The sequence below is a fragment of the Ictalurus punctatus genome, chromosome 17 (genome assembly GCF_001660625.3).
Source record: "Ictalurus punctatus breed USDA103 chromosome 17, Coco_2.0, whole genome shotgun sequence".
NCBI classification, from domain to species: domain Eukaryota; kingdom Metazoa; phylum Chordata; class Actinopteri; order Siluriformes; family Ictaluridae; genus Ictalurus; species Ictalurus punctatus.
This window is the reverse complement of record NC_030432.2, coordinates 20,058,270-20,085,910: the sequence shown is the minus strand read 5'-3', so window position 1 is coordinate 20,085,910 and position 27,641 is coordinate 20,058,270. Positions and strand designations below refer to the sequence as shown.

The window sequence follows — 27,641 nt, the reverse complement described above, 5'->3', positions numbered from 1 at the left end:
CGCGCGCTCAACATTCCTCACATACCACATTCGCAGTTAACAAAACCCCGCCCCCCCCTCTCTCTCCCGCCGCGCGCGGTTAGTTAGCTATTTATGCCCCGCGCGCAGCTTTCTTTCAGAGTAGTGATCATCACAGTACAAGTTACAGCGTTACAACTCAATAATGTGCAAACACAGGAGATAAATAAGAAAAGGACGTTCCAAACACACCTGTTGGACTGCTTACACGCACTTTAAAGCCAGCAGAGGACCTCTGACTCGATGTGAGAAGAATAATTAAGGTAAATTTATTCAGAAATATTTCCTCAAAGGAAGGCGCGAGACTCTGATGTTAGTTGAAAATTTGGCGAATTTTTAAAGGATGTTTTCATGTTTATATTTCATATAGCTAAGTAAACGTTACTCGGGATATTCAAAATATGGAATAAATCGTTTTACTTGGACGAAATTGTTTTTGTGGCGTTAAGCGATAGATTAATTCTCCTTTTAGCTCAGGAATGCAACATGAGGATAGTCTGGCGTTAACCTTAGTCACGTGACATCAACAAGAATGTCCTATATATTTCATTTATTATTATTATTATTATTATTCCTTATGTTCTTTTTTTGCGCACTCTTAAGCCTTACAGTTTTTTTCATTTATATAGAAATAAATGCTAAGTTACAAAATAAATGAAATACCAGATAAAGACAAGGTTCCTGGAATTAATTAATTTGTTTGTTTGTTTACCATTTTTACAAGTCGCTGCCTTAATTATGAAAAAATACACATTTTGCTGTCCTTCATTTTGTAATTTTTATTTGTCCTTTTTTCCATTTCATTTAAAATCCGTTTAGTCAGTATGAGTTCATATTCAGATATTAAATATATACCTCCACAAAAAATAGACGTTACTGTGAGAAACATAAATTATTTGTATCGGAGTTCTGACACTTACAGTACTCCTGAAAAGTATCACAACTTAAGTAATTGCGATGTATAGATACCGTATTGTGTTATCGCCCACCTTGAATATCCATCCAATGTATTTGAATTCCGCAACTCTATTTCTGAACTCTTATCCTGTCTATGCCTTTCGTCAGGTCTCTAATTTGCACTGATCCAAGGAATAATTCACCTTCATCCCAAACAAAATGCGAACGGAGGATGCGTCAAGCACTGTGCTGCACCGACTGATCCAGGAGCAGCTGCGTTACGGAAATCCCACAGACGCTCGCACCCTCCTGGCCATCCAGCAGCAGGCCCTACGGAGCGTGGTGAACGGAGGAAGCGGAAGCCCTCGCTCGTCTTCAGACAGCTTTTCCCAGGAGGAACGTCAGGAACCGCAGGGCCAAGAGCACCATGTTGACTTCCAGCATTCGGAGATCTATCTTCCCTACCACCATGAGCAGCTGCCCACGTATGAGCAGGCCAAAGCGAATTTGCAGCTCGTGGCCTCGCAGTGGTGCCAGGACAGGCAGATTTATCCAGAGGATAACCCTAAACCAAGCCATGCCAGGTCGCTCAGCGAGCGTCTCATGCAGCTCTCGCTTCTACGCAAAGACGTTAACATGGAGTCGCTCTCCGCGAGCTCATCTTCTAGCTACCCACAAATAGCCGGCTATCAACTTAGACAGCATCATATAGGATTTCAGCCTCATGCGTCCACGTCTGATCATGCCCACGAGATTGAAGCGTTCTACCCGAAACCGCCACCACCTTTCCACTCCCAACACACCAGGTAATGCAAACAAACCACCGACTGCGTTCCCGCTGTCACGATTATATCGCATTTTACAGCTATTTTTAATGACATCGTTGACATCATCATCATCATCAAAGACATTATACAAAATTGTTTAGGGCTCCAAACCTCAGATTTAAACTCAAAATGGCCACAAGACAAAACAAATACTTTATTCAGACTGAACAGATATTGATTATATAAATAATTAAGGGGTCCAAGCACCAAAGTCAAATCAGCTATAGTGTTATAGACCTACTACAGACACTATTTATTCTGAGGCTCGTTTGGCAATTTTCGTTTGCTTTCATAATTAAAAACTAACGACACGATCTTTCCGTTTAGACTCGTCCCACCTGTGCTGTCACCTGAAGCACGCCACGTGCTTTTTCTAAGCGCGCCCCCTGCTGGCAGGGAGGTCTCCCCACAGACAGAGCTGCTGATGAAGGAGAACGAGAGGCTGAAGCAGGAGCTGGAAGGCCACGCAGAAAAGGCGCTCAGGATTCAGAAGGTATGGTTTTCCCCTCATCATAATCTCTATTTCGTGTTACCGTGTTTCGTACACGTATCGCGAAAACTTTTATGGTGACGAATGGCACGTTTGTTAAAAGGAGCCGCCCCGTTATCAGCGCACACCCGCATAACCTACGAATTTGTAAATAAATATTTACAGCGAATTGTTAAGTTAAAGAGATGACATACCAGGCATTCTGATGATGAATTGGTTATTTAGTGCGTTCAGGAGGAGGCTGTCTAGGTAGGTAGAATGTTTTCGTTAGCGTTCGGGCGTCTGCGATAATGAAAACCTCCTTTCTATTATTTCGAATGAGGTCACCACATAACTCCAGCTGGGCTGACTGTCAGGTGACCGAATTATTCGGCAGTTGCGTGTTTAACTTAGGCTTAGCTCAAAGTGCCCATAAACCTTTCCTTTTTCTTTCCAGGGTTGCGTCAACATCGCTTAGCGCTCTCTCACTCTGATGGAATGATAATTGCTGGGAAGAGAGAGAGGCACCGCCTTGTGTAAACTCACCTGGGGGTGAATAATGCCTCATTGTTTCCATATGCGTACAGTTAGGCGTGTGTGCGTAGATATTTCAGACAGGAATGCATCACTCAGTGCCATGGGGATGAGTATCAACGTTACAGACGAGTGTACAATTATGCACATATAAAATCAGGAGGTGGGGCTTGGTTTGATCTGTTACGGTCATGTGCTGATTATCAGTTTTAATACCATGATAATCGCCCGATCTCTCGTCGGACTGATGTCGCATTAAATTTTAATCGCTTTATAAAAGTGGAGTAATGGATCTGTCCCCGTTATTTTATATTATTTCATTTAAATTTGTTATTTTGTTTATGGAATCTTTTATTCGTGCTTGTTCATCCATTCCTGTTCTTTATTTCAGTTATTTAAACATGTATTCGTTTTATTACATTTTATATCTTTTTTTTTGTACTATTTTGTACATGTATTAATTCATTTTCATTTTATTAAATTCATTAATCACAATTCATTTCATTCATTAATTTATTTTATTCACTTTATCTGTGTATTTATTCATTCATTCATTTTATTCAGCATTCTTTAACTATTCATGAGTCATATTAATTATGTATTTTATTTGATTATTTTATTTTTGTAAATTATTTGATAAATTGCTCTAGTATATAAAGTATATGGTATAATACATGATTAGTGTATGTCTTCTATCATTATAAATAAAAATTTTTCTTCCTCTTTCTCTCTCTCTCTCTCTCTCTCTCTCTCTCTCTCTCTCTGGTAGCTGGAGCAGGAAATCCAGAGGATCTCTGAGGCCTATGACACTCTGATGCAGGGCTGCTTGAAGAGAGAAACACTGGAGCAAACGCTCAGGAGCAAGCTGATGGCAGAAATCAAGAGGCTTCAGGACGTGAACACGGACCTGAGAGGTAGGGAAATCGTCAGCGGGGTTTCTTTTAGGCAGTTCTGTAGAACAATAAATGTGTAAAGCGCTGCCACAGTCGTATTTCATTTATACAAATATACCAAGAGGTGCCAAATCCCGAGATATTTTAACTCATCGGTCATGTGTCTTAAATCAATGCTCATGTGTTTGTTTTACAGACAGCCTGGAGAGCAGCAGCATTCAGGCGGCGAAAGACGTGAAAGCTGCAGACCATAACGAGCAGGTTATCGCTAACCTCCGCATGCAGAGTGAGTTCATCAGTGGTGTTATTGACTCAGTGATGTTTGAAACCAGTGTAGTGAACATTAGGGCTGTTAAACATCACACTTGTAAATATTTAGGCAGAAAACGTGTACATGTTATACGCATATGCTTCCCACCATACGGCCCATACGGTATTTCCCAACCGAATTCTTTGGATATGAGGAAACAGGAAGTCCTGACACAAACACGGTGTCCCATGAAAAGGCTTGGTTTTAGTCATCTCAGCTGTTACGAGCTTAACGATACGTAAACTCGGTGATTGTAGATGTAAACCCCTCAAGCCGTTCCTATTAGCGTGGCTGTAGTTACGGAATAGTTCATGGTAGTTACTAAATAATCTGCTTTAAGATGAAGACCTGAATATTCCAGGGCTCTGAACGTGTTGTTTATTAGGGATAATTAGAGAACGTAATCAAAGTCCAGAGCTGGGGTCAAAATACAGGCAGAATAAACTACTTACCTACATAAAAATGCTTACATAATACAACTATAGACATTTATACTAACGTTATCTTTATACTCGCCTACTCACTGAATACCTATACACTTAAATACTATATATGTGTATATACATATATAGAGGGAAATGTATAACCTCTGACCAGAGAAATAAATAAAAATGTCCCCTCGACTCTGAGTGGCATGACGTTGAATACAGCAATGATGAAATACTTTACGTAGAATACATGAGGTTTAAATATAAAAACCAGCTGCATTTAGAAGCAACATGTCCGACTTGCATACTACCCTGATACCCTGTAATGTGTGTGGGGAAAGTATGGAGACAAAAATAAGCATTATTAGTAGTAGCAGTAGTAACACTGATTCCAAAACACTATGGAAAAAAAACACTTACAAGTTTATTTGTGTACTGAATTTGTAATCAGTTTCTCTTTCTCTCTCTCTCGCTCTCTCTCTCTCTCTCTCTCTCTCTCTCTCTCAGATGAGGAGCAGAAGTCGCAGTGTGCGCGACTGGAGCGCGACGTGCAGTTCCTACGTGAGGAGACGAGCGCTGCGCAGGAGCGCAGCCGGCAGCTGCAGGCCGAGCTGCACAGGAAGAGCGCGTACGTGGAGAGGGTGGAGCGTCTGCAGGGGGCGCTGGCTCAGTTACAGGCCACCTGTGAGAAGAGAGAGGGTCTGGAGCTTCGTCTGCGCACAAGGCTGGAGGCGGAGCTGCGCACACTCAGGAACCAGCAGGTGTGTACGGGAGTATATGTATTATGATCGTACGTTAAGACGGTCGACGACGTTAACGATTGTGCAGTAACGGCGGTATTTCTCTGATTCTACTCCAATAGAGGCAGACCCGAGCGTGTCCGGGCGTCACGGCGTCCTCGGCGAACGTGAGCGTCCTGCTGGAGCGCCTGAGGGAACGAGAGGAACGGATTTTGGCCATGGAGGCTGACATGACTCGCTGGGAGCAGAAATACCTGGAGGAGAAAACCATGATGGAGTTCGCGATGGACACGGCGGCCACCGCTGCGGCGCAGAGGTCAAGACCCAAAATCACACTGCCATACATATAAATGTAGATAGAAATTTTTAGGATTAAAATTTTTTTTAAATCTCGCATGCATTTGTTTTCACAGAGACACCACCATCATCAACAACCGCTCGCCCTGTCACGCATCTAAAACCAGCCCCGGTGAGGATCCGCCTCGGATTCAGAGCCAGGAAGTAGAAAACAGGTACGGGATCATTCGGGGTTTGATATTACTGCGATTAAAGATTACGACGCAAGTCTTTAATCCTGAATCTAACGGTGTGTGTTCGATCAGGATCCGCGATCTGTACGGGCAGATCATGGAGAAGGATGCCGTGATTAGTGTCCTTCATTACCGGCTCCAGCAGGAACAGCAACCAGAGAACTGTGAAGAGGGCGAGGGTGTACCTTTGAGTTGCCCCACCCACCCTGGCTCAAGCTCCTCCTACAATAAAGGTAAGAATAAAATGCAGTAGTAGGAGTAATGCTAATATTGTGAATACATAGTCAAATCCATGTTTTTGTTCAAATAAAAAAGTATACGTTTTCTGAAGTCTGGCTCAGTATGCGCTCTCTTATACATACACACACACACACACACACACGCACACATAATATGATGAGGAATGGAAAAACAGAATGAGTTAGTGATTAGTATAAGCTCTGCATGGATCATTGCACAGAGACGGAAAGCAGAGTTCACGTCGATTAGACCCGAGCTGCATTCCAGTGGTTATTGATTTACCACAGTGTGTGTCTGTGTCTGTGTGTGTGTGTGAGAACAGAGCAGCATATGAGCTCACTGATGTAAAGAAATATTTACAGTGTTAAAGGAATGGATTCACTGCGAAAAATTAGATCATGGCAAGTGAAGAGATCTTGAATATATCTACAGATTATGTCATTTGGTAGATAATTTTCGCTCCTTTCTAGAAATAAAATAAGCTAAAATATCCACCCATAGGAAAAAAAATCAGGCTTAATAACCTCATATTATTATACCTCATATAACCTCATATAATATATTCAAGATATGTATACTCGCTAACGTGCCAATCGAGCTGTTCGTACGCATCCTAACTGTACGAAATCTTCAAATATAATAATGAGAAGACTCGCAAGGCTTTTTTTAACGAGTTTCATATTATTTCTGTCTCAACAAAGTGCGCTTATTAAACGGACCGCGAGAAGACGTGATCGTGAGCGCTATAAAGTTGCACAGAATTTCATATTCACCTGAAGTTCAGGAACATGGATGCTGTCGGTGTTGAAAATGACAGTGCACACACTTTCCATTAATATATATATAATGTGTGTGTGTGTGTGTGTGTGTGTGTATGTGTGTGTGTGTGTGTGTATATATATATATATATATATATATATATATAGTGTGTGTGTGTGTGTGTGTGTATGTTTTGGTATGTAGTTACATTAAAGATGCTTCCTTTACTTATACACGCTTTTGTTATTTTTTTTTTAACAGAAAGCGACAAACAGAAGCCGCAGAATCCATTGGAAGGTCTGGACAGCGTGGAAGCCGAGGCAGTGGAAATCTTCATCTGAGTAACTGACGGAGTGCAGGAACTCTGCAGAGCCGTAGAAGAGAACCCGAGATGTCCGGAGGATCCGAAGCTAAGCTTTCCTCTCCTCTCACTCATGGAGCGCTCTCTAAACTCGAGCCAAAAAAAACCCAGACAAAGGGGAGTTTTGTGAACGTGAACTGTGTTTTGAGGAAAATGAGGCAGTGTTGTGTTTCGATTCAGAAAGAATCACCGAAGAGCTGACGCATACAGAGCGACCGGAGATTGAAGTAAATGAACGGGAACGCCTACACTTATTTTTCATACTTTAGCTGTTGCTGCGACTCGTATAGCTTCAGGCTTCAGCCACACAACCTCGGGCAAATTCCCAGCCCCTCCCCGTCGGCTCACTCAGGCGCCTCCTCTTAAAGTTAAAAACGTTTAACCAGTAGCTGTAAAATATCTTGCAGATATCAAGTTACACAGACACCGGGCACATTTATGAATTTATAAAAGATTTCATTCATTTTATTTAAGAATGTTGTCTGTTTTTAGTCTCTGGACTGTTGTCCTCTCTTCTTCTTTTCTTTCATTAAACGAAGGTCACTCTCTCACCATTGATCTCACCACATTGGTATCCTGTCGAATGTTTTTTTCTGGAGGCTGAAACTGTTGTGGTTTTTACAGCTCCGCCTTCACTGCGCATTCCTTTCATTTTCTTTCTTTCACGCTCCCTGTAGCAGAGACCTGGTGCGTAATGACTTTTACAGAAAAATTGTTGAATTGTAATCCCCTTCCCCACCTTCCCCGTTGTATAATGCATCTGCTGGACAGTGTGTCGTACGCACAATCACGCCGAGCTGTGCTTACTCCGTATATTTTGTTTACCACGTCATAACACATGATGTAAGATTAATATATTTGCTATTTTATATTAGTAGATCTAATACTAAAAACCATTCATTCCAGCTTTCGTATGTGAAAGATGTGAACGTTCTGGAACATTTCACACGTGTCAAAATAAACAAATAAAGGTGTTTAATATATTTAACTGTCTTCTTAAAATGTGTTTCTGTGCTTCTTTCTTTCTCCTCCGCACGGAATGAAATGTAAAAAATGAGTTTAAATACCTCGTCACTAATGCATGCCTCGCCTCTGACTCGCATCCGCCGAGTCATTCTAACCGGCACGGCCGTGAGAAACATTCTGCTCGGCCTCATATTTTTAATAAAGGTGATAGAAAAGCTGTTTCATCGCAAATTACCTATTTAAAAAAAAAAAAAAAAAAAACTATCGGAGAATGATATTCTGGACAGATTTCACTCCGGATTCTGAGGCGTTCTCAGCACAGAGACCCGCCCTGTTAAACTCTGTGAATAATTGACTCGGCTGTGCGTTTGAATCATTTTGAATCATTTTGATCATGTTTGGATCTCAGCGCCGCGTTCGATGCTGTTCATCACTCGGTTCTTTTAGAGCGTTTCGAGTATGAAGTCGGCATCTGAGGGACCGTACTAGAATTAATGTTTTCTGTGAATATCGGAAACGTTTTTTCTTCTAAGGTGGCCCTAATATATGGTATCCCTCAAGGTTCTGTTCTGGGTTCTATTCTGTTTTTGGAACGTCCTACCAGGCGTTAGGAAGGTCAGGACAAATACGGTATCGTACTGCGTTATGTGTGCTGCTACAGAAAATGAATCGAAACCTTCAGACCAATCAGAATTCAACAAATGTGTAGCTGGACCACGGGAAGTCTCGAATGCAGGAAGAACGTAGCTGCTGATTTCACAGTTCAGTAGCAGAGCCGTAAAAACGAAGTGATGAAGCGGCGGTGCTGATCCTCACTGATGATGAAGAGTGTGTGTGGGTGGGTCCGTGAGGGTGTTTGACCTTATAATCACAGAGGAGATACACACACCTCTTCAGTTTATCCATCGTGTGTGAGACTTGTTACAGAAACTCAACTCTGTTCAAAATAATTTCACTTAATAACGGGTTTATTGTACCACATTAAATGCTTTTAGTTTCTGTTTAATAAATTAGCATATAAACCCGCTACTGTTCACTGAGAATTCTCAATATACAGAAGGCGATTATTCACTCTTTATCAGCCCTCAGAAATCAGGAATTAAAAACTTTCTTCATTTTTGGGATAGAAAAGAGAAAAGAAATCGACACACTACCAGCGCTGAAGAGAAATCTTTTGTGTTGTGGATTTTCACAATTTTAGAAAATCAGGAATTACTTATTATTATAACCTTATATTTTTCTTTCTTTTTCTTTTTTTTGTAAAAACAAAACAAAACACAATAGTAGTAAAATATTAAACACGTTTAAAAAGCCCTGAAGTATAATTTCTTTTGTGGTGTGAGTTCTTACAAATGTTCTATAAAAAAAACCCACAAGTTTACTTGTATACTGAATTTGTAATCAGTTTCTGTCTCTCTTTCTCTCTGTTTCTCTCTCGGTGTCTCTGTCTATCTCTGTTTCTTGCTCTCCTTGTCTCTCTCTGCATCTCTGTCTCTCTCTGTATCTTTATCTCTCTCTCTGTGTCTCTTGCTCTCCTTGTCTCTCTGCATCTCTCTCTCTCTGCATCTCTCTCTCTTTGTCTCTCTTTGTGTCTCTGTCTCTCTCTCTTTGTCTTTCTGTCTCTCTCGCTCTCTTTGTCTCTCTGTCTCTCTTTGTCGCTCTGTCTCTCTTGCTCTCTGTCTCTCTCTGTGTCTCTGTCTCTCTTGCTCTCTTTGTCTCTCTCTGTGTCTCTTTCTCTCGCTCTCTTTGTCTCTCTCTGTTCTCTGTGTCTGTCTATCGCTCTTTTTGTCTCTCTCTGTGTCTGTCTCTCTCTGTCTCTCTCGCCCTCTTTGTCTCTCTCGCTCTCTTCGTCTCTCTCTGTTCTCTCTCTGTGTCTCTGTCTCTCTCGCTCTTTTTGTCTCTCTCTGTGTCTCTGTCTCTCTCGCTCTCTTTGTCTCTCTCTCTGTCTCCCTCTCACTGTCTCTCTGTGTAAAAAAATACTTGTTACATGAAATTTTAAGGACCTAATTTTAATTTTGTTGTAAAAGAATAAACGATGAAAGTTCACTTTCATCAGGTGTAAAGTTCCATACTTTATGTGGTGTGTATTTTTATGATTGTATGATGTTTTAGACAATTCAGAAAATCACGAATAAAACACATTTTCCTCATTTAGTTTTTTAAAGAAAAGAATAAAAATTTCACGCTTCGTCAGCCGCGACTTTGCAGCAGCGTGACGATAAAAGCCTCGGCCCGAGGCCGTGCAGAAGGTAAAGTTCATGACCCTGACTACATGGGGATCAGGTTCTTGTGCGTGTTTTGTGACTCAGAGCTGAATCCACTCTAATGATGTGACACACTGAAGCCCAGACGTTATGTAAGAGCTTAATTCCTCTCGAGTGGAATGTGAAGATCGTATGCTGGTGACCTGAACGACACCAAAACAACCGCGAACAAAAACAACCTGGAACCTGATCAACGCCTCGGGTTTCTATATAACCGTCTCCTTATAAACAACATCGTCTCATTAGCATAGATTTACATATTCATACAGGAACTGAAGTGAAAATAAATCATTAACCTCATCATATCATTTCACTCTGGACAAGATGGAACTTACACCGGCTTTCTCCTGGCTTTATTCACCAATCTTATTAATTCATCAATCCATCTATCAATTCATCAATCCATCCATCCATCCATCCGTTACATCAATCCATCCATCCATCCATCCGTTACATCAATCCATCTATCAAGTCATCAATCCATCCATCTGTTCTATCCTTCCATCTGTCTGCTACATCAATCCATCTATCAATATATCCTTCCATCTGTTCTATCCATTACATCAATCCATACATCAATTCATCCATCCATCTGTTCTATCCTTCCATCTGTTCTATCCATCCATCCGTCTATTACATCAATCCATACATCAATCCATCCATCCATCCGTCTGTTACATCAATCCATCCTTCCATCCGTCTATTACATCAATCCATCCTTCCATCCGTCTGTTACATCAATCCATCCTTCCATCCGTCTGTTACATCAATCCATCCTTCCATCCGTCTGTTACATCAATCCATCCTTCCATCCGTCTGTTACATCAATCCATACATCAATTCATCCATCCATCTGTTCTATCCTTCCATCCGTCTGTTACATCAATCCATCTATCAATTCATCCATCCATCCATCCATCCATCCATCCATCCGTTACATCAATCCATCCATCCATCCATCTGTTACATCAATCCATCTATCAATTCATCAATCCATCCATCTGTTCTATCCTTCCATCTGTCTGCTACATCAATCCATCAATTCATCCTTCCATCTGTTCTATCCATTACATCAATCCATACATCAGTTCATCCATCCATCTGTTACATCAGTCCTTTCATCTGTTCAGATTCATTCTATAATTCTCTTTCTGTCGCTCTCTTTGTATGTGTCTTTATTTCTCTGTCTCTCTCTATCACACTCATCCTGCCTGCCTTCTGTCTGTCTGCTGCTTTCTGTCTTTCCAGTAATCTATAGTTCTCCTTCTGTCTCTTTCTATCTGTCTCTCTTTCTCGCTGTCTGTCTCCATATCTCTCTCTGTCTATCAATCTTTCTTCCTTTCTCTCTTTCTGTTTCTCTCATTCACTCACTCTAAATTTCTGTCTCTCTCTTTGTGTCTACTTCTTCCTCTATCTATCTACCTATCTACCTCTCTCTCTCTCGGGTTGGTCAGCGAGGAGATTGATGGCTTTTTGGCTCCTGGCTGTGCAGTATTGATTTGTGACAGACAGACAGACAGACAGACAGACAGACAGATACTCAGACTGTTGTGCAGAAAGACAGACTGTGCTGTGTATAAGACAGAGGAAACACACACACACGTGACTAATTAAAGACTAAAAATACTGGTCTTTTATTGTATTATGTAAAACCACAGAAGCTCTGTGCAGTAAACACACACTGCTTTAACACACCCACGGGGCCTCATGTCAAACACACACACAAACAGTCACAGACAAATACACACACACACACACACACACACACACACACACACACACACACACACACACACACACACACACACAGACGCAGTATGTAATGAACAGGGGTGTCATTGTCAGCGCCAGAGCAAAAACGTCACTCAAGTTTGTGTGAGTGTGAGTGTGTGTGTGTGTGTGTGTGTGTGTGTGTGTGTGTGTGTGTGAGAGAGAGAGAGAGAGAGAGAGAGAGAACACAGATGACTTCACTGCCACAGGAATGTGTTTTACTAAAATAAAGCCCACGTGGAGACGACGCCTTAAACACAAACACCAACTCCTGTTCCAGCAGCAGTGTGTGTCGTCTGTCTCGGAAACAAATGCAGATTAGTCTGTGTAACACACACACACACACACACACACACACACACACACACACACACACACACACACACCCACACACAGAACTTACACCAAACTTTCTTCTAACTTTATTCATCAATCCTATTTACTCATCCATAAATCTGTCTGTTTGACACATCCATCCATCCTTCCTTCCTTCCTTCCATCCATCCATCCATCCATCAATCCATCCCTCCATCCATCCTTCCTTCCATCCATCTATCCTTCCTTCCTTCCATCCGTCTATCCATCCTTCCTTCCTTCCATCCATCTATCCTTCCTTCCTTCCATCCGTCTATCCATCCTTCCTTCCTTCCATCCGTCTATCCATCCTTCCTTCCAACCATCCATCCATCCTTCCTTCCTTCCTTCCATCTATCCATCCATCCATTTGTTCCATCAATCCATCCATCCATCCATCTATCCATCCGTCCATCCATCTATCCATCCGTCCATCCATTTGTTCCATCCATCCATTCATTGATCTGCCCATCTCTCCAACCAGCTATCCATTTATCTGTTCCATCCATTCCAGACAGATAGATGGATCAGGCTGGTGGTCAGATCTATCCATCCATTTGTTCCATCCCTCTGTCCATCCATCTATCTATCCATTCCCAAACAGACACAGATGGATCAGCCTGGTGGTCCATCCATCCATTTGTTCTATCCATCCATACCCATGATCAGTGATGCTTTATGTTATGTTTCCTGACGTGTCAGTACAGTCGAGTTAATGTGATCGGTATATGAGAGAGGAATCTGGATCAAAACATTCTCATTACTCTGGTGAAGAAACGACACGTTACATCACAACTTATAACATTTTAATCCACACTTTATACTGAAAACAGTCAAACACCGTACGTTGTAATAATCAGATTTTTATTTTAGACTCGGACGCAGTCACGGGGATGTTTTCGGAAGGTTTATATAACACAACAACTTGGAGGACAAAATTGAATTTGAACTGATAACAAACATCATATCACGAACAAAACAAAGTGAACTCTAATCATCAATAACATGTAAAGCTTCGTTTGGGTTCAATTCTGATGAACAGTCCAGGACTTTTAACCTTAGTCATAATTTTAAATAGAATTTATTAAATAAGATGTAGCACTAACTCCCATATAGTGTGCTAGCATGTGTGTGTGTGTGTTCATTAAAAGAAACGCTGGCTTCTTTGTCTCACCAGCGTCCTCTCATGGTGATACATGTTCACGTAAGAGTTCAGCAAGTCGTCCATTCTGTGTCCCTAAAACACACAGGACACACACGATGAACTCGGAAAAAAACACTATGAGAAGTGTGTCAGGGGGAAAAAAGGAAAAACAGAGAAACAACAGAGTCACACTGGATCCGTCAGCTGTCAATCAAGACATGCGGCGGAAACTTGAAACAAAAAGTCCATATGTCCTCACGACTGTAGAGATCAAAGGTCAACGGCGGTATTTAACAATGCAGATCAAAGCTAGCGCGCTAGCTCAAAGCTATAACATTTACAACTTCAATTCCTTTATAAAAAAAAAAGAATATCATAAAATAATAAATCAGCAAGTCGAGATTCATAAACGGTAAATAAATCGTGGACTTTCGCGTGAAAACGAGCTAACTCTATGTCCTAACGCTCGTAACTCAGACAAGTCAGTAAATCGTTTTTATCTTAAACGTGTTCATCGACATACGAAGAACGTTGGTCTGGAATCCGGTTCGTGGAGACGACGTTTCCACGCAGTTGCAATCATGAGTTTAGATATTTTCATTCAAATGCTAAATAAAATGCAAAAATAAAAAAATAAGAAAATTTCAATTTAAAGGGATGTTTTAAACGTAGGATTTTTAAACAGCGTCTGAAACTGGATGTCGAACTGACTTTGAATTCTGCAGTTTGACACACATGAAAAAAATAATAAGATTTTTACGTGTAAATTCATACGATTAAAGAGGTGACTAACTGCGGACATTTGTAAATAAACGAGTGCCGAGTCGAAGTGGTCTCACCATAGAGGTTTCACAGAGCAGGGTGTTTCCCTTCACCAGGCTGCCGATGGTCAGGTGGAAGTAGGTGCTGCCGCTGGACCAGTTGGTGATTTTGCTGAACGGGTGCATAACCAGCACCTCCTACAGGACAACATCAAAACAGTCTTTTTTTCTTTCTTTGTTTCTTTCTTTCTTTCTCTCACTTGATCTCTCTCTCTCTTTTTTTTAGTTTTTAATTTGTACAAAATACGCTACACTTTGACACGAGCTCAAAAATAAAATGTATAAATCCAGCTTCAAAATCCTTTCCAATGTAAATCGTAATGTTTCAAATTGTAAAATATTTCTTCCTTTTTAGTGGTGTTTTTTTTTTTTTTTTAAATAAAAAAATGTGCTGTAAATTCAATTACTACAGCAAACCTATATGTCGTGATGCATGTCATGTATTGTAGAAAAATGAAATTGTGAGAAACATGAGATGATTTTTTTTTGCCATAATGCCCAGGCCTAATAATACAGTATGTGTATTGCGGTGCTTGTAGACACATTAACTTTCATTTGAATGATAATGAGTCTTTATTAATCACGTATACATTACAGCAGAGTGAAGTTCTTTTCTTCATACCCCAGCTTGTTAGGAGGTTGGGGTCAGAGTGCAGGGTCAGCCATGATACAGCGCCCCCTGGAGCAGAGAGGGTTAAGAGCCTTGCTCAATGGCCCAACAGTGGCAGCTTGGCAGTGCTGGGGCTTCAACCCCCGACCTTCCGATCACTAACCCAGAGCCTTAACTACCAAGCCTCCACTGCCCCTATTTACTTTTATAATTGGTCATTTCCTATAAACGCACTGAAGTAACGGTCTGCAGAATGTGTATGTCCCTCAGCTAAACATAAAGAGCTGTTTTAAAGAGAACTGTAACCACTGGGCCGGTCTGTTTGAAAGACATCAGGAATGGAAGATGTAGACTGGAAGTCTGCACACTGGCGAGCTGCAGGACTGGGTTACCTTGGTTTTGGGGTCGATGATGCTGACTCCTTGTTTGCTGATGGAGATGATGATGATGCTGGGATAGCAGCGGTCAGATGTTTGCTGTGAAAGATAAAGAAAACGATCTTTATTAATGAAACACAAAGCAAATCACCACGTTAAACTAATTTATTATTCCCCCAAAGACAGAATTTAGTGGGTGTGTATAAATCAATTGATTTTATATAAAGGCGTGGCCTCAGTGTCTGTCAGTCTGAGTAAATAAAGGCGTGGCCTTAGTGTCTCTCAGTCTGAGTAAATAAAGGCGTGGCCTTGGTGTCTGTCAGTCTGAGTAAATAAAGGCGTGGCCTTGGTGTCTGTCAGTCTGAGTAAATAAAGGCGTGGCCTTAGTGTCTCTCAGTCTGAGTAAATAAAGGCGTGGCCTTGGTGTCTGTCAGTCTGAGTAAATAAAGGCGTGGCCTTGGTGTCTGTCAGTCTGAGTAAATAAAGGCGTGGCCTTAGTGTCTCTCAATCTGAGTAAATAAAGGCGTGGCCTCGGTGTCTGTCAGTCTGAGTAAATAAAGGCGTGGCCTTGGTGTCTGTCAGTCTGAGTAAATAAAGGCGTGGCCTCGGTGTCTGTCAGTCTGAGTAAATAGAGGCGTGGCCTCAGTCTCCACATAATTACAATAATTACAAAAAGCTCAGTTTGTAGCATTCTTTTGTCTTTACCTTCACTTCGAAGAACGCACAGCCGAACGTGGGCCAAGAAGCGATGGCCTTCAGAAAGCGCACTTTAGCCTCGTCCACTGTGATTCCCGCCTGCTTATTGTACACACTGATTATGTGCTGCAACATAAATCACACACACACGGCTGTTTTAAATAGAGAATCAGACTGACAGACAGGCATTAATACAGACAGACAGAAGGACGGGTAGTCAGACGGATAACTGAATGGGAAGATGAATGGAGGGATGGACAGACAGACACATAACTGGACAGATAGACATTCAGACCTTTTTCCAGTCCTCAGTGGACATGAGCTTGTGCTGATCAGCGGGTACGAGATCCTTCATCATTCTGGGGATCATGACGAACTGTGATCGGTCTGCGTCCACTTGCACCCTGAACAGGAGTCCGGCCAGAGAGATCATGTCCTCCTTCTCCACATTGTGATAACCACGCAGATACTTCGGCAACTCCTGAACAAACACAACACACCGGCACACCGTTCAGAGGTCAAGCACAAGCAGGTGACATAGCCATCATGGGTTTACTTCAATTAAAATAAACAAACGTATTAGACAAGGCACTGATTCGATACCCAGGATCAGCATCGGGCCGATACCAGCAAATAATGCTTGATCAGATATCGCAGAAAAAAATGGATCTGGTCCTGTAACAAATGAAAAAAAAAAGATCTAGTCTTGTAAGAAATGGAAAAGAAAAGATCTAGTCCTGTAACAAATGAAAAGAAAAAAATAGATCTGGAAAAGATTTGTTTTGTATAGAACTGTAAATGTCAAGAAACTTTATATGGATTTTTGTGTCAAAGCAGTGGTTTTGTGAAAGTCGTGTTTTAACTATGTACGTTTTCCCCTGTATTGAAGTGCTTCAGTTAAAAAATAATAATTTTAAAGCTTTGTAGCGTTGTAATAAAACATTAGCGGATGAGTATCGATATCAGCTGACAGTCAGGGTTTCAGTAACAGTATCAGAAAGGAAAAAAAAAACAGATATCGTATAACATTATCATAATTTAAAAAAGACAGATGAGATCGGATTTCACTTGTCGAACAGGTCCTTATCAAATATAAAGCTTTTCGGATTTGAGCTTTTGAGGATTTAAACTCACCTGAGGAAAATGGAACTTGAGGTCAGCCTTCAGATCTTTCCCAGGAATCACGTTAAACCAGAGCTTCCTCATGAACAGCACCAGATAGGGAACGGTTGTTGAAATCGCTACACACGCACACACACACACACACACACACACACACACATATGTGTATATATATATATATATATATATATATATATATATATATATATATATATATATATATATATGAATATATTAAAATATTTTTAAAAAACAGTCGTAATTATTTAAAACAGCACAGATTCTGATAAAAAACTTTTTAAAACATGATTGAACTTTTTATAATAATAATAATAATAATAATAATAATAATAATAATAATAATAATAATGGTAGCTCAGCGGTTAAGACATGGGAAGTCTGATCAAAAGGTCATTAGCTCAAATCCAAGCACCACCAAGCTGCCACAGTTGGGCCCTTGAGCAAGGCCCTTAACCCTCAACTGCTCAGTTGTATAAATGAGAAATATGTAAGTCGCTCTGGAAGAAGCCGTCTGCCAAATGCCGTTAATGTAATGTAAATTGGAGCGTTGTTAATGTTCCGCTCTACATGTTAGGGCTGGGAGATGTGATAAAAACATATAACGATACTTTCATGATATTTCTAGAAAACACAATATGCATCACGATTTCATTTGAAGGTTTGATAACAAACTTCCGAAAAATCAATACATTTTGAGTGTAAAAAAAAAAAAAGAGGGTAAAAGTAAAGGCAGAGCTGCTACAATCTGAACAATCTAATGACTAGTCACATCTAACGTCTAACTTTCAATCGGACTGTAAAAGGTTACTTAACAATGTGATGGAAACGATACGCACGTCCTTTGTAACAACTGATTTCAATATTTATATCATTTTTCATATTTCCCAGCTCTGATTACATGTGAACTGTAAAAATGTCCTCAAACAGGAAGTAGTTTGAAAAATACGGACTCCTTCGCCACATTCTGAAGTTTTATACTGCAGCGTCAGTGCAGTTACTGTATAGCGCCGTCTCTGTAAAACTCACCTTCTTTGGCTTTTTTTCCTTTCTTGGGAGGGTCTGTGAGCTCCTTCAGGTTGTCGAAGAAGTACTGCTGCTCGTTCATGCTCACCACCTGAAATCATATGACGGGAATATTTTTCAGTACCCAGAGTTTCTTGAAATCAGAGTATCATGAAATGCCTTGTTTATACCAGATTGTTTCAGGGCTGCTCGTGTATCTGGATTATGTTTACGTAGCGAAGCTGGTTTTCTAAATGTAGTAGCTAAATAACATTTTTACTAGCCGACATACTGTACTACCACCTTACATGTAGCAATGCACCTCGTGTAAGGAATAAAACATTCCGTAATAAAATCCTGAGGGACAGTGTGGTGTGATGAAGCGAAATTACTGTTACCACCACCCTGAAGGATGTTATTTTCCAATAACAGTGTGTCCCTGAGTGTTGTGGAACAGCTGTGATACACATTAGTTCCTGTTCTTACTTTCGTTATAGCGGCTACAAACAGTTGTTCCTTCACCAGCCTCCTTTCATCATGTTACCGAGAAACCACAAAGCATAAGCTCCTCCACTCGTGAAGATGCCAGAAAACGTAAAGTTACAGCTTTACCGACACCGGAGACTCCTTCCATCAATGATAAATAACTTGGTTCACTATTTGCAAATGGTGCTTGGACCCCGTTAATTGCTGCTTGCAACCTGTTAATAATCCCACATTCTGTGAGGAGCCCAAACCATTAAGTTGTAGGAACAGCAAATTTTAAGGATATGCTAAGTCTAAACAAGATTTACCTCAGTCGGCCAAACGGGGGCACTATGAAGTTGGCTTTCAAGTGTTATGAGCATATGATTTACATATGATACATTAACAGGATTTTAGACAAATTTAGTAAATGCGTCTGCTTAAATTCTTCTCTGATCGAGTGAAGACTTATGAATCGGTCAGGTGAGAACAGCATCAAAAGGTCCAGATGTGCGAACCTTGTTTGTGGTTTTCACAAACAGACTGTAGCCATCAGCAGAAGACAGCATGAGATTATTGGCGATATTGCGACACAGGTCACGAATCCTCGTAGTGGTGGTGACTTCATAGATCTAAAGAAAAAAAAATAAAAATAAAAGTGAGTTATTAAGTGAGTTATTGGAAGGTGGAAGTGAAATAATATCATTCCAGAAAGACTATGCTGTTTCCGTACATCTTCTGTATTATCAGGGAAATGAACTTTGTGGAAGATCTGGGAGCTGTTTTGCTGGATGGCGTCCACTTCCACCTGATGAGGGGCCATTGTTCTGGCTTCCAATCTGTGAAAAAAAATAAAAAATAAAATAAAAATAAATAATATATATATATAAAGACTCTGAACGCAGCTGGACCAGTTTAATTAATGAAATGCAGTTAATATATATATATATATATATATATATATATATATATATATATATATATATATATATATATATACACTGTACATATTCAGTCCACCGTGGGCGCCTCACAAACACACCCTGTTCACTATATTCTATAATACTACAGAACAATCTACATACAACACAGGATTTCAGAGTGCACTGCATATTTACTCTCAAAATAATGTTCTATAATCAGGTGACCATTTTTGGACATATAGTATATTACATACCGTACGTCAGGTTATTCCAATCGTTTAAACGCGCAAACATTTAAGAAATATAAATCTTAAGCATGTTTATTCAGGTCACTAGTGGTACATGTGAGCTCAGTTTGGGCTCCAAACTGGTAGCCTACCTGAGCATCCCCTGTAGTCGCTGCAGACAGGCGGCTGAGAGCGGCTCTCTGGGTCTGGTCTCTAAGAAGCGTTGGGTGTGTTTTAGCAAATCCTTACTGGGGGGAAAAAGTCCACAACAAAGCCACAACAGCTGCCAGCCTCGCTCCATACTAAACCTGTGAGCCAAAAAAGGTAAAGAAGGAATTACTGGCTTATGCTGTAGTGTTTGAAACACATAAAAAACAAAAACAAACAAACAAACTATATATATATATATATATATATATATATATATATATATATATATATATATATATATATATATATATATATATGATTTATTTACCCATTGTTGTTGTTGGTGAGCTGCTTCATGATCTGGCAGTAAACTTCATCTCTGAGTTCAGGGTGCTGCAGCACAGGTCCATAGATCTGGTCTGTCAGCTCCACGGGGTTCCTTGCAATTTTGATGGGATAGTCACCCATATACTTGAGAATAGGTACAGGAATGTTAAGGAAAACACTTACAACTTAATTACATTTTCTAACGACAAGAAAACTATATTCCTAATATCTTAATTTGGCCCTCTTAAGAGAGCCCTCTTGCATGGTCCTTTATTCCCAGAGCCCTAAGTTTCCATTGTCCTATATTCACAAAGCCCTTAGTTTCCATGGTCCTTTATTCCCAGAGGCCTATGTTTCCATTGTCCTATATTACCTGAGCCCTATGTTTCCATGGTTCTATATTCCCAGAGCCCTATGTTTCCATGGTCCTTTATTCCCTGAGCCCTATGTTTCCATGGGTCTATATTCACAGGAACCTATGTTTTTATTGTCCTATGTTCCAGGGGCCCTATGTTTCCATTGTCCTATATTCCCAGATCCCAATGTTTTCATTGTCCTATTTCCCCTACATTCACTCTCTGCAAAAAAAAATTCTATTAAAAACATATTGCTAAGTACCTATAACCTGAGGGAACTAAGCTCCCAGTGCTAATGGCAATATATTCCCTATAATACATGTCCATATCTTTCCATGTCCTTTACTCTCAAACTCGTATATTCCCGTGGCTCTATGGTCCTGGTGCCCCATATTCCCAAGGTCTTATTTGTTTGGAGTCCTTTGTTCCCATGGTTCTATGCACTTACGGTCATATTTTCCCAGGTCTCATATTCTCAGTTTCCCATTTTCCCACTTCCAAGGGCCTTATGTTTCTATGTCCCTATAGCCCCATGTTCCCAGAGTCCTATGTTCCCAGATCGTTGTGCTTGAGGTTTACTCAATAGGAAAAGATGTCCACACCACCATAAACTACAAATGCTCATATTCTGATATTTCTATTCAAGAAATAACCTCTGAAGTCCAATAATGGACATGCTGCTCTCAAATAGCTGCCGGACATACAGTATAGAGAACCGTGAACTTGGGAATCCTTTCACTGTTTCCCCTGGAGTACTGAAGTGTGTTGGTGTGCGTCTGGAGAGTATGGAAGGGCTGTGAATGTTTCAGTGAGCAGAAAGGATATCAACGAAGGAGTTGCAGGCCAGCTGGCTGAGCTCAGAGTTTTTCTGCAGACTCTTCAGAAGCGGCTGTTTCATCGGTTCTTTTGATCGCACCCACACTTTCTCTCGCACCCCGGGTCTACCATGACGTCCTGCTTGATTAGCCGGCTCTCTGCGGATCAACACAACAACACACCACTGAAACGACTCAAAATTGTACCGGACTGAATCAGTGCGTGTTCTAAATGTGTGTTTCATACAGCCGATCGTTAATCTCACTGCCAATCACTGGGCATCAGATTGTCTCCTCTAACACTATTAAATCCAACCGGGGCTGCATCGATACCTGAAATACTCAAAGGAGAACTCTTTGAGTGACATATGAGCCACTCTATCTGTGGTCATGTCCTCCTTCGGTGGACCCGTCAGCACCGCCTTCTTCTGATCTGGGTTCAATAGAGCCTAAAGATGGCAGTGTAACAGAAAAGCAACATGTTTATTACCACAAAGACTGAGGTAACATTAAAACCCTGTGTCATAAGACTGACATAAGCATGTCATAAACACGTCATGACAGTTGCCATCACAGGTGACGTATTATTTCATGACCTAACCTTCTATATCAGGTAATAATTTTATTGGGTTACTAAAAAACGTTATTAAAAATGTTTACGAGCACAGATTATATATTAAGTCATGTAATGTTATTAAAATATATTGTCATAACACTGACAGTCACAAGTTTATGTTATGACCTGTTTATGTCAGGTTAGACATTCATGATATAACTCAGGTACAGTCAGGTACTAATTTTACTGGGAGGAAAAAAGGCTGTTATAAATGTTATTATGACATGTTTATGACAGGTTATGTCAGCCTCATAAAGTACTTATAATGATACTTGCCATAAGAATTGTCATAAGTCAGTCATAATCATGCCATATCATATTCTCCAAGGACTGACAATCATGTCATTTTCTCTCATGACAGTTGTTTCTAATGTTAGCATTATCACAATTTGTCTTGAGAAATTTCTATCATGACATGTTTATGACAGGTTTTGACCACAGCTATAACCGCATCATAAAGCACTTTTTTCATAACAAATGTAATAAGACTGACAATCATGTCACGTCATACCCAAGCCATAAACATGTCATAACCCATGATACCTGCAGCTAATTACAAAATGACATTATTACAAACCGCTATGACAGTTGACAGTGAATGACATAGCAACCTAACATCACGTAGTGATTATACTGGGTAAAAAGGTTATTAGAAATTCTATTATGATATGCTTATGACATGATATTGTAAAAGATTATGTCAAGTCATAATTTATTGTCATAAGACTGACATAATCATGTCATAAACATGCCAGGAACAATGTTTTTTTTTTTCCTTTCTAATGCTACCATTATTATCATTTGCTATGATATTGATACGACATTACAGCCTAATGTCAGGTATTCATTCAAATTCTATTATATCAGGTTGGGATTAGGGTTAGCAGCATCATAAAGCACTCATGACAATTGTCATAATGCTAAACAGAGTAAACAGAGTGGAGTGATGTGATGTCAAGTGGTATGAGAGTTGTCTTTAAAGACGCATCATAGTATTTTGTCCTAACACCTTTGCTAACTAAAGTGCACGCTGAAAACAAATTTAGCACGTGACGTAAGCATGGCGTCACTGTTACATCACTACCAGTATCAATACCAGTATGTCATCCGAGGGTCTACTCAGGGTCGGCAGGATCATAATAGTGTCAGTAGAAACGGCTCCGCTTTGTCCTGTTCTATCGTTCCTCCCGTTAATCCAGCCTCCCTCAGGAGCGTACTGTCCGTCTTTGATGATGTTGATGAGATCTCCCTTTTTACAGCTCAGGAACGTCGCGTCATCTACAGAAGGAAAGTGTTTAGCTGTAAGTGTTTAAACTTGTGAAATGACTTGGAAGACTACTAGACTCTGTGTGTGTGTGTGTGTGTGTGTGTGTGTGTGTGTGTGTGTGTGTTTGCAGCGCACCTTGTCTGCTGCAGTCCTGTACAGCCACGGCATAGACGGAGCGCTCCTTCAGCCCATCGAGGAACATAGACAGGAGCTCCACCATGCTGTGAGCATCAACTGCCACCATCTTATAGTCGCCTCTCAGTGTGGAGAGATGCACCACCTCACTCATCCGACCCTCGCTGCGATGAGGAACAGAGAGATGCGAGTCAACAAAGGTGTCACTTTATAGCGGTTACAGTATGCTGTCCAGTGGAGGCGAGAAAAAGGGGGAAAATGTAGAGAGAAAGAGAAAAAAGAAAGATGATGTGAAAGAGAGAAACATAAAGAGAAGGAAGTAAGAAAGATCATTGTGTGAAGGTGTGTGTATACAGCGGTGCACGTGTGTGTGTGTGTGTGTGTGTGTGTGTGTCTGTAGCAATGTTTCCATCCAAGTTGCAAATTTAAAAATTGGAATATCGAATAAAATATTTGCGAATAAAGCACCGTTTCCATCAGGCGTGTTCAAAAGAACACAATCGTCACTTCCGGGGAAACCAGCACATCTCGCTCGCCGCCATTTGAACTTTTCCGAGCCGATTATCCAATCACATGATTTGTTGAGGCAAAGTCGCATGACTTTTTTTTGATGCGAATTAAGGAATGTATTCAGTAGATGTGTTTCCATCATCGTTTACGCGCATGCCTTGTTACCGAAGAAAAAATGTTTTCATGTGACATCCCAAAATTCACGTAAAAGTACGTGGACGGAAACACAGCTTACAAAAACTATAACCTAGCATCATATTAGCATATTTCCAAATGTAAGAACAGTTTTGGTACAAAAAACAAAAAAAAACCCACAGACCTGACTATTTTGACCCCGGTCACCTCGGGGTAAGAGAGCTTCAGGTACATTTTCTCTTTTCCTTCCTGAAACGAGACGCCGTACCAGTTAACGGCCACCACTAGCTTTTCTTCATTGAAATTAGGACCTGGAGCAGGAAGAAGAAACGCAATCAGTATGTCCACGTGGAAGAGTGTAGCGTTAGAGCCTAGAGATATAAACACACAGCAGAGCTCGTGTACCTGAAATCATGGAGGCCTCGTAAAATTTAGAGAAGTAGATGGGCCAGTTGAGACGGGCATACCTGACCACTTCTGCTTTCACGCTATCGGGACTCGCCCCGGAGTTTATATACGAGCCCTGTATCAGGAGATCAAATCGCATCTCATATTCAATCTCTCCATCATATTAAATGTTGAATTCTTGATATAATAATAGAAATATAACTACAATAAGGTAAATCTGTTCATCGTGTGCAATGCACTGTTTTAATATACTGTCCATTTAAAAAAAAGTGCTAAAATACCTGTTGGTGGGCGGAGCTGACCAGCTGCACCAACTTGATCTCTGACTTGTTCTCGATCAGATGGAGGCTCAGACACTCCCACACGATGCTTACAGCCTTCTCCCTGCTGCTCTCCCTGCCGTACTTGATGTAATAGTGCTTTGCTGCGATCTGCACGTAGTCGTCCTCCTGAATAACAAGCAATAAAAATCATTATCTTGGCCTATTAATAAAGATTCATAACTCGGTACAAACAAGGATTGAATTAAATTTAACCTCCACTCAAAACCTGGATATATAAATGTCATAAGCATGTTTAATTGGATAATATAGTAAAGTAAACCGAGGTCAGGCAGATGGCTGGTTAATAATAGTCACGCTATTACACGATTATAAGCGCTGTTTTTAATCGTGCTGTACTGTTGTCTACGTTTCCTCACAACATCATTCTACAGTTTGTAGAAAATGTACATGCAGAGCGAGTGGTTTCAACAGTTTATATCACAGTGCTGTTGAATTCTGGATCGCGATTGGTCAGAAGGTGTTGATTCGTTTTCTAGAACAGCGGCTCTGACAAAACGCAGCCGCACAGCACAGGTTTATATTATCGCGCTCATTCGAACATGTTATCGTTTCCATAGTAACTTTAAAGGGATAAAAGTAAGAGGAATGAAACACTTATGGACGCACTGTGATAGGAACGTTAAGTTTGGGGTATGAACAGTAGCGGTATACTTGTTCAATTCAATTCAATAAAATTTTATATGTATAGCGCTTTTTACAGCTGTCATTGTCTCAAAGCAGCTTTACAGAAACATATAAACACAGGATACAGATTTTAAGTGTGTGAATTTATCCCTATTGAGCGAGTCGGTGGTGACGGTGGTGAGGAAAAACTACCTAAGATATTATGAGGAAGAAACCTTGAGAGGAACCAGACTCAGAAGGGAACCCGTCCTCATCTGGGTAACAACGGATAGTGTGAAAGTAAAGGAAAGTTCATTATGGTTTTATATGAAGTCTGTTTTGTTGAACTAGTCCACTGTTCACTAATGGAGACCTGAGTGTAAAACTGCATGTGGTAATTACAGTCCCAAGGCCATCGCAGCAACCGTAAACCGTACTTGTTGATTGTTTTTCTATAACCGCACAACATGGAGGGTTTTATTCCTTACTTAAGATGTTACAGCTCAAAAATGACACGGACAAGCAAAACATGAAGGCATGTGAATGCTAAAAGCTCATAATGTTGGATTGAAAGGATTAAAAAGATCTCCCTTTTCTGGAGAATCACAGGTATATTTTATGTATTATTAATGAACCAGTGTGTATGATGACCTTATCACAGTGATACTCTCCAGACTTGAGGTCATGGATGATCTGCGTGTAAATGAGCTCTGTGCTGATGGGGTCAATGGTGCAGTCATGCCACGGAGTGAAGAGCTCTTTCTTGAAAGAGAGGTGCCACTGAGCTCCCTTCTCGTCTTGTCCCTGCCTCCTCTCCTCCTGCTCACATAGAGAGATGGCGTCCAGCACGTGATGCCTGGTGCTGCCTAGAGACCAGTTCTGCACAGACAATATCACACACTTGGATCAGAGCTACAGGACGGGACCATCTTTGTCTCATCAGCAGCTACAGCTGAATGAATACGGAGCAAAACTTGCAACGTCTGAAAGCTAAACACGTTTAACTGACATGAACAACTGAAGCCAAATTTGGCCCGAACCTTGTCTTGGTAGGTCATGTAGAGCGAGAATCCGAACGTGTCTTTCAGATTGATTTTCTGTGCGATGGCGCTGCAGAGCTCTGAAGAAATGCTCGAAGAGTCCACGGGCAGAGTGAGGACACGCCCATCCATCAGGGTTACCTCCACTTTAATGGGCTTCTTCATCTCCATGGCCTGAATTGCACCACAGCATGGCTGGATTACGCTCTTATTTCTAACAATACGCTGCATTAATGTGCCATAACGTTAAGGATAAAAACGTACGTGTAGCTCGGTCCAGCATGGCACTTCCTTTCTTTCGCCATTAGTCAGTGTTCTCTGGAGGCGATCGGCACAGGAAGCGGAGAACTCAGCAGGTCCACGATGAATAAAATACTCCAGGTACTGTTTTACACAAGAGCTTGGATTAGATTAGAAATGAGTGAAATGGTTTAAATGTATTAAATAAAAATCCAAAAGAGAATGAGAATAGAGTACAAGGAAAAGAACTGAAGCGGGCGATAGGAAGATGGATTTAAGCACAACAGAATAGAACGTAATGTTTGTTCGACGGCAGTGGAACAGAACGCAAACGTTCATTACAAATGTAAATTTAACTTGAATGGAACAAAAAAAATCATCATTGAGTTCATCTGGACTCAACAGAAGAAAAACAGAGGAAACGAGTATACAAAAATGCAGCACAGAACACAACTGAGTTTATTATAGAATTTAGTATAGGACAAAATACTACAGAGCACAACAAAGTTGTAGTAGAGTTACAGTTACAAAGTCACAAGAGAGTCCATTATTGTAAATTATTACACTACTGTAACCTATAGATACCATTTAAAATTATAGAGTTCGTCATACTGTAAACTATAAAGTTCATTATAAACTAGACTTCATTAAAAACTATAGATTCCATTATAAAAGATAGAGTTCATTATAAACTAGACTTCATTAAAAACTATAGATTAGATTATAAACGATAGAGTTCTTTATAAGCTATAGATTCCATTATAAACGACAGAGTTCTTTATAAACTATAGATTCCATTATAAACGATAGAGTTCATTATAAACTATAGATTCCATTATAAACGATAGATTCCATTATAAATGATGGAGTTCATTATAAATGCTGGAGTTTATTACACTGTAAACTATAAAGTTCATTATAAACTAG

At 40.5% G+C, this 27,641-nt stretch overlaps 2 protein-coding genes across 2 annotated transcripts in view; one reads left to right on the top strand and one right to left on the bottom strand.

Annotated features, from left to right (window-relative positions):
- The first annotated feature begins 97 nt into the window (after positions 1–97).
- amotl2b (angiomotin like 2b) lies at positions 98–7,994 on the top strand. Its single transcript, XM_017491299.3, has 10 exons — positions 98–281; positions 1,084–1,721; positions 2,070–2,235; positions 3,515–3,659; positions 3,835–3,924; positions 4,884–5,137; positions 5,239–5,432; positions 5,530–5,628; positions 5,719–5,879; positions 6,907–7,994. Exons 2-10 carry the CDS (start codon positions 1,135–1,137, stop codon positions 6,984–6,986), a joined length of 1,776 nt encoding a protein of 591 aa, XP_017346788.2. The 5' UTR covers positions 98–281; positions 1,084–1,134; the 3' UTR covers positions 6,987–7,994.
- A 5,215-nt stretch (positions 7,995–13,209) lies between these two features.
- Positions 13,210–27,641, bottom strand: part of myo7bb (myosin VIIBb) — a 35,237-nt gene continuing 20,805 nt past the window's right edge. The window contains exons 27-47 of the mRNA XM_017491267.3: positions 26,739–26,858; positions 26,475–26,648; positions 26,086–26,313; positions 24,769–24,936; positions 24,485–24,602; positions 24,264–24,390; positions 23,435–23,598; positions 23,129–23,310; positions 21,750–21,865; positions 21,427–21,575; positions 20,247–20,400; positions 19,921–20,076; positions 19,352–19,457; positions 19,137–19,250; positions 18,178–18,265; positions 17,143–17,249; positions 16,304–16,489; positions 16,018–16,134; positions 15,328–15,411; positions 14,344–14,463; positions 13,210–13,597 (exon numbers count right to left, since the gene is read on the bottom strand). Of these exons, the coding sequence (XP_017346756.2) occupies positions 13,505–13,597; positions 14,344–14,463; positions 15,328–15,411; positions 16,018–16,134; positions 16,304–16,489; positions 17,143–17,249; positions 18,178–18,265; positions 19,137–19,250; positions 19,352–19,457; positions 19,921–20,076; positions 20,247–20,400; positions 21,427–21,575; positions 21,750–21,865; positions 23,129–23,310; positions 23,435–23,598; positions 24,264–24,390; positions 24,485–24,602; positions 24,769–24,936; positions 26,086–26,313; positions 26,475–26,648; positions 26,739–26,858 (2,871 nt within the window). The 3' untranslated portion in view covers positions 13,210–13,504. The remainder of the gene's footprint in view (positions 13,598–14,343; positions 14,464–15,327; positions 15,412–16,017; positions 16,135–16,303; positions 16,490–17,142; positions 17,250–18,177; positions 18,266–19,136; positions 19,251–19,351; positions 19,458–19,920; positions 20,077–20,246; positions 20,401–21,426; positions 21,576–21,749; positions 21,866–23,128; positions 23,311–23,434; positions 23,599–24,263; positions 24,391–24,484; positions 24,603–24,768; positions 24,937–26,085; positions 26,314–26,474; positions 26,649–26,738; positions 26,859–27,641) is intronic.

Bases quoted from the DNA above. Each gene is read 5' to 3' on its own strand.
- amotl2b (XM_017491299.3), top strand. From the start codon at position 1,135: ATGCGAACGGAGGATGCGTCAAGCACTGTGCTGCACCGACTGATCCAG. The intron at 1,722-2,069 runs GTAATGCAAACA...CTTTCCGTTTAG, and splicing joins TTCCACTCCCAACACACCAG to ACTCGTCCCACCTGTGCTGT. The intron at 5,629-5,718 runs GTACGGGATCAT...GTGTTCGATCAG, and splicing joins AGCCAGGAAGTAGAAAACAG to GATCCGCGATCTGTACGGGC.